Raw genomic sequence first — 9683 nt, 5'->3', positions numbered from 1 at the left:
ATGATAATACGTTACTGTACTTAATTTACAGTTGTGGCACAAAACCTTAGTTTTTCCTCAGTAGAGTAACATCAGCCTGTGTGTAAAACTAAGAATTTAAGTAGTGCTATCAGGATATTTATAGTTTGAATGTTTTCAATGCTTCTGCAAAATTGCACATATTCCTTTGTCTACTTTGATTTCCTATGAAGTCTGTAATTCTAATGAAAAGTATCTTGTGTAAATACGTATTCATAAATTGTTCCTGGTAGTGTTTTTATCCTGACTGTGGAACAAGAAGTTTTGCTTTCTATGTGGCTGGTAAGCAGAAGAGAAAAGCTCTACCCTCAGTCCTTGGAAGCTTGTGTGCTCTGCTTCCTGAAATGTAAGAGGGCTGATGTTTGTTGTTGGGTAAGCTGTTGTAACTCCCTCTCCAATGCTCGGCAACCAGAATGGCTTCTGAAGCACTTTATATGCATTCCAGCATAGCATCGTAGTTAGATTTGATAGCAGTCCTTTCCGTTCATGGATGCTGCAGTAATGTAAGCACCAAGAAAATCTGCAGTAAGAAACTGTTCTAGCTGAAAGTGCCAAACTGTGGTAGTGAAGCCTCTGTGCTGTGAGCATATTTTGAATGTGACTCAAATATCTCATGAAATGCAAATGTCTGAACTTTCCTTTTAAACATGCCTGTAATTCTTACAGCAAGTTCTGCTGAAAGCTGAATTCTGTACCTGAAAACATCAATTTAGATGAAGATAAATTTGTCTGTTCTTCATAACTGCTAGCCCTAGCCACCTCCAAATAGCAGTGGGGATTTCCCTCTCCCCTCCATTTTCCCTGTGTGAATGGTTTGTGCTTTGGAATTCTTTTTATTGTTGAACAGTGAGAAAATTCTGCCCTGGGAACAGAGATAGTTTCCCTTCCTGTGTTATAGCTCTGTGCTTAAAGCATTTGCTTCCTTCACACAAAGGAAGGGATTGATGGTTTGTCTGCTCCCTTTGTGCTCATCAGCTCGGGCCTGGTGAATAGAAAGGCTCGGAAGGGGATTTTTGGGACTTGTAGCAGTGGAGTCAGGCTTTGCAACTTTGCCCTTCTCTACCTGTCTGCTAATAGCAGTCACAGGAGACCCTGCAGGTGAAGTTTTGACTCCCTATGTGCAGCTTGAGCAGAATTAAGTGCCTGAAAATGTAATTGTTGGTATAGATAACCGATCCCAACTTCATCAAAGACTAAGTTCTTTACTCCCAGAAGGTGAGCAGCATGCCGGGATGTGCAGGAAGCTGACAGCAGGATGTGGTGTTCCTGCCTCATGCTAAGGGCAGGGCCTCCCTGCTCTTCGCCCCGCTCAGCGTGGCCCTGCGCCCTGGTAAGGAACAGCCATGGCCTGGCAGGCTGCTGCTCCGTGAGTGGATGGCATGCAGGCAGGATGATGCACTCATTTTACAAGTGGAAGAGATGGTAGATGATTGTTTTTCTTTACTCCTCTCTTCTCTGAAATCAAGAGACAAATGCCCACAGTCCTATTGTTTGGAAAAGCTGTTAGGCCGTGGTGGGACCAAGTATGCCTAGGCCAAAGACAGAACTGAACCTGGTTTTCTGGCAGCCTGGCTTTCTGCCCTGATCTCAGGCTGCCTGCCTATGATGAAGGTGTGTGGCCATTCCTCCCTTTTGCCATATTATCCAAAAAACAATGAATCTGAGGGGTGCAAATTTGTCCTCTGGCTCCAGCTGCATGCTGACTGTGGGAAAGGAGGCAGAGCTGTGCTCCTGCTGAAGCTTTGCGGTGCTGTAGCTACGACTGAAAAACTGCAGGCCCAGAGAGGGTGAGGAAACGGGGCAGCTGAGCTGAAGCTGGGGCAGTTCCTGGAGAAGCCTCTTCACAAAACTGTTGCTTAACAGCTGTTTAGTCCAAAAAGGTCTGTCCCTGCCAAGTGCTCAACTAATGGCTAGCCATGCTTCTTACCTCAAGTGCTTTGTTGAAGTATCATAGCTTCAAGAGAATGTGAGTCTCAAAAGGTGTCCTGGCAATTACTCAGGAGTGGAAATTGTGACAACCCACCTTCACTTCCTAAGCAGGGTGTTGGTGTGGGTGCTGCTGTCAGCTCTGACAGTGGCTCTTGTTTTGTTTCAGGTGTTGAACATGCATGTGCAGTAGGCTTGATAGGAATGGTGAACAGGTAAAAATGCAAAAAACTAACAAACAGGTGGTTTCACAAAAATTGGCAAAGTTGATGAAGGCAATGGAAAGGCTCACTCTACCACATTTCCCACAAGTCTTTAGAAACATCTGCAAATAAGTAACTGCATCTGTGGAGGGGACCCAAATCCCTTGGGAGAGCTGTAGACCTGGACAGGCAGCAAGGTGCTTGATAAGTGATTGTTGTGCTTATGTTCTTTACCAAAGCCTAATCCTCGGTCTTTACAGAAAGCATAAGAGCTAAATGTTACAATTAGCCAGCACAGGAATTAATTACACTAGGTTCTAGCATGCCTTCACAATTTTATGCATCTAAAAAGCCAAAGTAAATGACCTCTGTGAAGGACTATGAAGAAGGCAAAATAATCATCTCCTTGCCACTCAGCAAGGAGGGCAAAATTTTGGCATTAAATGTTTGCTTTGTTTACATGGAGCATCATGACAATAGAATCATTGCTACTTCCTCCCTTCATAGTCAGAACTGTGAATTTAAGTCACTTCTCAATAAACCCAAAATGCTGATTAACTAGCTGATAGCACCAGAAGACTGCATTAGCAGAACCCTGAAACATACAGAGTGTAAATTCTATCTCTGAGGAACAACAAAGTAACTCAGCTCTTTTACAGTACCACAGTATTGATTATTAGTTACAGAGTGCCAAATAAATTCCTGCACTATCCATTTTGCTTGCAGTTTGAATTGCAGCACTATTTATTTCCTTCCTACAAAACAGTTTCATTAAGAAACTGTTCATAGTCATCAGCAAAACTAAAGGAAACTGAAGATTTTTAGTCTGTTATAGTGACTATAGCTGTCATCTGCTACTTTACATTCAACGGTACATGGCATATCTGAACTTCCTGGATGATAATTTTAGACTCCATCTAGAAACCATCTAGAAACTGAGTGTAGATTAGTTTGTTTTCTCATGGGATATGTGCGTTAATAGTTTGCATATAGAAGTTTGTTTTTCAAAAATGCAGCAGTATTTTGTTCCGTGTATGAAAATAATATTTTTCCTTCAGCATATCAGGCAACAGGTAGAGTTGGAGTCCAAACCTGCATACGTTCTTGACCAAAACAAGCTTATTGTTCAGCAGAGAAAAGAACAAAAGCTCAGAAAGGAAGTCTGCCTGTGCTGTTACAGCTGTTTACTTGAAACAAGCATTGAACCAGCTTTAAAAGTTATACTGGCATGGACCTTGTTTAAATAAACTTTCAATTTTGGTATTGATTTTTTTTTATGCGTAATGACATTAATTTGAATCAGTTCTGTCTGAAGCATGTTCATGTAAAAAAAAAAAATACAAAGTTTGCTTAGCACTTTATATTTATTCTAAAGATGTGCTTGTTATCCTCAAATTACTTCAAGATGCTCATTAATGGTTTCAACTTTGTGATCTCCAGCTGCAAATGAAATGTTTATCTCCAGATAGGGGCTCACACACAAGTTTGAGCCATATTCTTTATTAAAGCAAGGAGAACCTCGCCTGGATGCATCATACATGAGTTAACCCTGAGTTCAACTGCTTTACACTGTTAAAGCTTAACAGAGTAGTTCAGTTACAGCTGTATTGCATAGGCAGTAAAAAAAAATCACTGTAATCTGAAGGACTGAACTAAAATCAGTTATGCTGAAAAAGCTTTTTTCTTTCTGCGAGGTGGCTTCTTTATCTTATTTGGATTTGGAACAACTTTCTTGATTTTCAAAGGCTGCAAAATTACATGTGAAAGATCGAGCTGATTGCTTTCTGTACGCTTCCGCTTCTGGCTTGAGAGCTCCTCCTCCGGCGTCTCCGCAAGCTGCTCAGCTTCATCAGTTTCTGACAACTCCGCACACAGTGCGGATCCTTCAGTTTGGTACTGAAACCATGGCACTTCCAAAGGGGGTATCTTTGGAATTATTGCTTCTACTACGTCAGTAAATTTATCAGACTGCCTTTTGAAGCCTAGTGCTAAAATGGATGTTAAGCCAAGAAGTGGTGCTACCGTTTCACTGAGGCGGGGAACCTGGCCTGCTGGAGTGGCTCGACTTGCGCTCAGCTGAATAAGATGGGATGTGATCATGGCAGGTTTTGCAGATTTGCACACCAGCAAGAGAAGCAGTTCATTTTTCTCCAATGCTTTTGTAACTTCATTAATTCCAATAGCAAGCTGTCTTCTGATGCCCGTGTCAGTCCATCCTGGTGCTTGCCGATGGCCTTCTGTTTCTCCTTTGGCAGGGAGTTCACTGTTGCTAGCATCAAGCTTGCTTTCCATTTGGTTTTTTGTAACTGAACGTTTTTTCTTTCTTGGAGTCTCTATCTTTTTAAGTCCAATACATTTAATCTTTTCTTCTAAGGTCTGTAATATGAAATGCATACCATCTCCATCTATGGCTTTCCACTGAATAACAAAGGGGTTATCTAGACATGTTTTTACAGTGGCTTTCTTTGCTTTACGAAGCGACGCCGTCCCCTGTGGAATTACAGGCGTCCTCAGGTTCTGTTCTATTTCGCCACCTAGCTGTGGAGGGAAGGAAGAAAAAGGCAAAGAGTCGTTCAAATCCTGCGCTATTTGCTGTGGGCTTCATTACTAGAGGCTCATCTTGGGAACAGGGAAGAGAAGCATCTCAGCTCAAAGTGATACTGGCAGCAATCATCTTCATGCCAGCTCAGTACTAATCCTTAATAATCCTTCGGCAAGGCACAAGTTGCTTGCTTTTTTCCAGCAAGTCAACACCTTCTGAAGCTGAAACTGAATGAAAGTAGCAGGAGGTTCCACAGATTAAAAAAAAAACAAAACAAAAAACAAACAAACAAAAACAAAACAAAAAAAACAAAAAACAACCAACCAAACAAAAAAACCCTCAAATTCTGAAAGACCAGTTTTCACTGCTGCACTGCTGCATTTTAGAACTATCCTGATGTGAAAAAGCTGCAGAATCACAAGATGAAACAAGCTCCAAGTTTCTGAATTCATTTAGGATAAAGTTTTGTTTTTTTTTTTAATTTTCATTTGCCTTGTCATATTTAGCTATGTCTTACATTTGTCTGCATTTAGAAGATATGATAGAAGGCTGCAGAGCCCATTTCCTTGAAGGAAGGCAATCTCTGCAGGCCATGCAAAATTTAAAAGGGTTCTTTTACTCTTGCATCAACTGGGCCGTGCCTTTAAGGTTATGAAAAAAATCAAACTGGAGCAAAGAAAGGATAACTGTTCTAGTTCTGATCTACCCAGTCCAAGTGAAGGCATGCTCTGATTACCAGCCCTGCTAACTCACTAAGTCCCCATACTCGTGCTTGGGTTACTGTTCAGCATCTCTTTGCCAAACTGCTTTACTGCAGCACAGCCAACAGAACTCAGTGCCAACTCAGGAGAAACAGACATGGCTCCCCTTAGATTCCCTCCTTCCATAAGTAGAAATATTATGTACATTACTTCAGCGGCAACCTTTTTAGATATTTACAAGAAACCATTTTCTTGGTCATATCAATTCCCTGCATACTGATAGTAGGCTACTTGCTTTTAAAAAAGGAAACATCTCTGTTGAAATTCCCCCCACCGTATGCACTGCCACAAAGCAACGTCTGCCCGAGGGATTTTCCTTCAGCTAAACCACATCCAGGGCACTGAGCAGAGCTCATCAGCGCACTGCGACCTGTGCAGCTGCTACCAGAAATCTCACAGGCATCGTACATGTAGCAGTGTTAAGAGAAGGTTACGGTGAAGAAGCCTGCGTTTGTCTTTTCAAAATGGACGCTCCCGAGGAAAACAAGCGTGTAGGCACAGGAATTAAACTGCCGAGGCAAAAAAGCAAAAAACAATTTCTTCCACGCGTATCAGCTGCAGGACCCACTGCTGCCAGCAGAGGAGACGAGCAACGCGAACACTTCCAACATTTACCTCCATTCGAAAACTCCGGTTTCCAAAGTCTTCGTGAAAGCCTCCCGCCAGCTCCTGACGAGAAGAAAGAGATCGCAGTTAAGGCGCGGCGCCACCACAGCGTCCTGAAAACGCGTCGTGCGGACGGGAAGGGAGCGCCCCCGGGCTCCGCTCAGCGCTGCCGCCACACCGCGCTCCCACTCGGCCTAGCGCTCCGCCGCGGCCCGGGCCGACCCGAGCACGCCGGCAGCCCGAACCCGCCCGGCGCTGAGCCCGCCCCGCCCCTGCGGCGCACGCCCGCCCCGTCCGCCGCCGTGCTCCAGGGCCGCCGGGCGGGGGCAGCCGCGGTGCTACGGAGCTGCTTGCGGAGCGCTGCCGCCTACCGGGTTTGGTAGCCGGCGTTTGTTAATTCTAACGATGCCGCAAGTTCTTTTGCAGGGTACTCTTCGCGGGTAAGGAATAGGCGTGCCTCGTCGCACGCGAGGTAATGAGCTGACGGTGCGTTGGCCGGTCGGCGATTCACGGTGACTTCGGTGCGGAGCGGGTCTCGCGCTGTAACGGCGCCGTGACGCCGGCGGCTGCGGAATGCTTTCGGTTGGAGGAGACCTCAAAGCCCATCCAGCCCTACGGGCAGGGCTGCCCCCCGCCGCCTGGGCTGGCCCAGGGCCCGTCCAACCCGGCCCCGAGCGCCTCCTGGGACGAGGCACCGCAGCTCCCGGCGGCCGTGCCAGCGCCCCGCCGCCCCGTGACGGCAGCGCGGCCCCGCGGGGAGGTCGCCGCCCGCTCGCCATCTCGTGCGGCCTCGAGGGGCGGGCGGCGGCAGCACCGCGTCGCGCTGCAGGAGAGGCCGGACTTCGCGTGTTCGCCGCGCCATGGCCCTGCAGGTGAGCCGGGGGGGCGGCGGCTCTTCGGCCTTCGCGGCCGCGACCTCCCGGCACGGAACTCAGCTTCGGGCTCGGAACAGCGCGTTACTGCGCGCAGCCCGGCGGGCGCTCTCCCCGGGCGCCGTAACGGCGGCGGGAGGAGACGCGCTGCTCGGCGCGCTCCATCTGTTAGGATGGGTTCGTCGTTAGGAGGTGGCACGGGGCGGGGAAGCGCTGAGCCCAGGTGTGCGTGTGCTTGTGGGAAGCGTGCAGATTTTAAGGGAGTTTTTAGGGTGTGCGCATCTTTGGAGTGCTACGCTTTAAGCGGCGTTTCGGCAGGAAAGCTGCTGCCTCCACGTGTCAGCGGCTCCTGAAGGAACCGCCTTCGTTGCTGCCTTCCAGCGCTGCGGCACGTGTCGCTGCCCGCCTCGCCCGTGCCAGGACGGGTTTGGCCGTTATTCTCTATGGGGTTTTCCGTTCTCCCTTTCGCTTTAAGATCCTCCGGCCCTTTACCCTGCCTTCGTTGCCATGCCTGCCTCAGCTCGGTCCGTTTGTGAGGCCCCGGCGCGGGGCGGTTGGCAGAGCTCAGCGCTTTGAGCTGCGGCTGCGGGGGGCGGCACAAAGGGTTCGTTGTTCCTTCTGAGCCGCTCCTTCCGTGGGCCGGGGCTGCCAAGTCCCGAGCGGAACGCCAGCTTTTTTTCATCGGCGGACGTTGTAGTTTGCTGTATTCTGCCTTGAATTCCGCGTTAGCCCCGATATTTAAGAACTGAGCCGCGCATCGCTGTTAGAAGGACCTTATAGATGCTTACCACCCTTTACCGCTTTGGTAAACAGCTGCCACCCGCATCCCTTACAGTCACTGACTCGGTCTGTGTGGAAGTGAGGGCGGAGTGAGCAGAGCAGTGTTTTAGCAGGAAGACTCTGAAACATCTCTGAGTTTTGCAAACTGAGGATGAAGAGTTCATTCCGGCTTCTTTCTTTGCTTTCATTATCACTATATGTGATAACAGTCCAATAATTTCTGCGTTTATCTTTAATGCGTGTGTGTAAATCTATATCTGCATATGTATATATAATCTATAGATGCACTTCTGCTTTTGATTTGAGGAGTGAGAGGGAAATTCTATCAGCTCGTGATTAAAGGATATTATATTTTACAGGCTAAGCGTGTTGTATAAGCAAGCAAATCCTAAGCAAAATCCGTGCACAATGATTGGATTGAGGGAGATGAAGAGAAGCATGTTTGACATTGAAATTTCATTTCCATGCACTTATTGCTGACAAAGATTTGCGTTGCGTATTTTTTAAACACTGGCTTGTGATATTTCATACAGATTCAAATAGAATAAAAGTATAGAAAAATAAGTAGCTAGTAATGGCATCCCTATTGTGGGTTGTTTTTTTGTTTAGTTTTTTGTCTGTACAAGTCTAATGCTTCCAGGTCATTCTTGTTGTGCCGTTAGTTTGGAAAACAACTCTGCATAAAGGAGGTTTCCACCAACTTGAATAGTCCTTCTATCTCTGCCCTGGCAGGGCTTTACACACAGCAGTGGCCACAGTGTAAAGATGAAGATAAAACTTATGTAATCTTCAGTCAGTTGTGGCAACTTGATTGTGTATTGATACTGATGCCCATTCTTCCTCTTGCTGGTGACCGAGCGTGAGTGCTGCTGTTGTTTGTGTGTACGGGTAATACAAAGAGGTGCTGGTGGTGTAAGTTGCTGATCCGTGGGGTCAGGTATGTTGAGTCTACTGGTGTTGGGATTAAGAATGAAATACTTGTTTTACAATGGAGTGGTTCACTTGGAAGGGACCTACAAGACCAACGAGTCCCCCTGCCTGACCTCTGCAGGGCTAACCAAAATCTTAGGCCTTGAATGCCTGAGTTCTGACCCTGTGCTGCCATTGGTTTATTAAAGGCTTTATTAAACCTTTTTCATGGGAAAATCCTAGACTTGCTGCTAAACATATGAGTAATAGAAACCATCTAATGAACTAGTGTGCTTGCTATAATAAATATTTTAAACACACACTTTCAGAGGCAGACTAATACTTTATGTATTCCTTTTGCATTAGGCTGACTTTGATGGGGCTGCAGAAGATGTTAAAAAATTGAAAACAAGACCAACTGATGAAGAACTGAAGGAACTCTATGGATTATACAAACAAGCTACTGTTGGAGATATTAATATTGGTATTTCTGTTCCCATATATACATCCAATTTACCCCATATCTTGAAACAAGAAAATGTTTTATAAATCTGCATGATAATTAATGAAGGTATGCATTTATTTTGGCAGAATGTCCAGGAACGTTAGATATGAAAGGCAAAGCCAAATGGGAGGCATGGAACCTGAAAAGAGGTATTACAGCAATTAAATTTACCTCATGTAATAACTTCAACAGGATGGCAAATAAGAAAAGATAATGACTCCTCCTTTTCTTTGCAGGTATATCGAAGGAGGATGCCATGAATGCCTATATTTCTAAAGCAAAAGCAATGATAGAAAAATACGGGATTTAAAATACTCAGACATTACACTCTGAGTCTTCTCAGTGGTTAATGAAGTAACTCTGCAGAAGAAAACGCAGTACTAACTGGTTATTGTGTAATCTAACAGTAACATCATTTACGCATGAGCCACCACAGTGCTAAAGGTGTTCACATGCATACTATGTTTTTAGACTGTATCTTACTCTAATTAAATCTGAGCCTATGAAATAAATACTTCTGTAAGAGTTGTTTTTTTGGTTTTTTTTTTTTGTATAAAATCA

General features: G+C 45.6%; 2 protein-coding genes across 2 annotated transcripts; one reads left to right on the top strand and one right to left on the bottom strand.

The window, feature by feature from the left end:
- Window positions 1-3492: 3492 nt before the first annotated feature.
- On the bottom strand, window positions 3493-6835 carry RPP38 (ribonuclease P/MRP subunit p38). Its single transcript, XM_031614499.2, has 3 exons — window positions 6428-6835; window positions 6066-6119; window positions 3493-4685 (listed from the first exon to the last, which is right to left on the bottom strand). Exons 1-3 carry the CDS (start codon window positions 6833-6835, stop codon window positions 3810-3812), a joined length of 1338 nt encoding a protein of 445 aa, XP_031470359.2. The 3' UTR covers window positions 3493-3809.
- Window positions 6796-9647, top strand: ACBD7 (acyl-CoA binding domain containing 7). Its single transcript, XM_031614502.2, has 4 exons — window positions 6796-6928; window positions 8984-9101; window positions 9209-9271; window positions 9359-9647. Exons 1-4 carry the CDS (start codon window positions 6917-6919, stop codon window positions 9430-9432), a joined length of 267 nt encoding a protein of 88 aa, XP_031470362.1. The 5' UTR covers window positions 6796-6916; the 3' UTR covers window positions 9433-9647.
- The last annotated feature ends 36 nt before the right edge of the window (window positions 9648-9683 follow it).

Source organism: Phasianus colchicus, chromosome 6 (genome assembly GCF_987193195.1).
Source record: "Phasianus colchicus chromosome 6, bPhaCol1.hap1.1, whole genome shotgun sequence".
NCBI lineage: Eukaryota > Metazoa > Chordata > Aves > Galliformes > Phasianidae > Phasianus > Phasianus colchicus.
This window is presented reverse-complemented; position numbering and strand designations above follow the sequence as displayed.

Excerpts from the sequence above, each read along its gene's own strand:
- RPP38 (XM_031614499.2), bottom strand. The coding sequence starts at position 6,835 with ATGGCGAGCGGGCGGCGACCTCCCCGCGGGGCCGCGCTGCCGTCACGG. Across the intron at positions 6,120-6,427 it reads AACGCCGGCTACCAAACCCG|GAGCTGGCGGGAGGCTTTCA; the intron begins GTAGGCGGCAGC and ends TCTTCTCGTCAG. Across the intron at positions 4,686-6,065 it reads ACCGGAGTTTTCGAATGGAG|CTAGGTGGCGAAATAGAACA; the intron begins GTAAATGTTGGA and ends TTCCCTCCACAG.
- ACBD7 (XM_031614502.2), top strand. Across the intron at positions 9,102-9,208 it reads TGTTGGAGATATTAATATTG|AATGTCCAGGAACGTTAGAT; the intron begins GTATTTCTGTTC and ends TTATTTTGGCAG. Across the intron at positions 9,272-9,358 it reads GGCATGGAACCTGAAAAGAG|GTATATCGAAGGAGGATGCC; the intron begins GTATTACAGCAA and ends TTTTCTTTGCAG.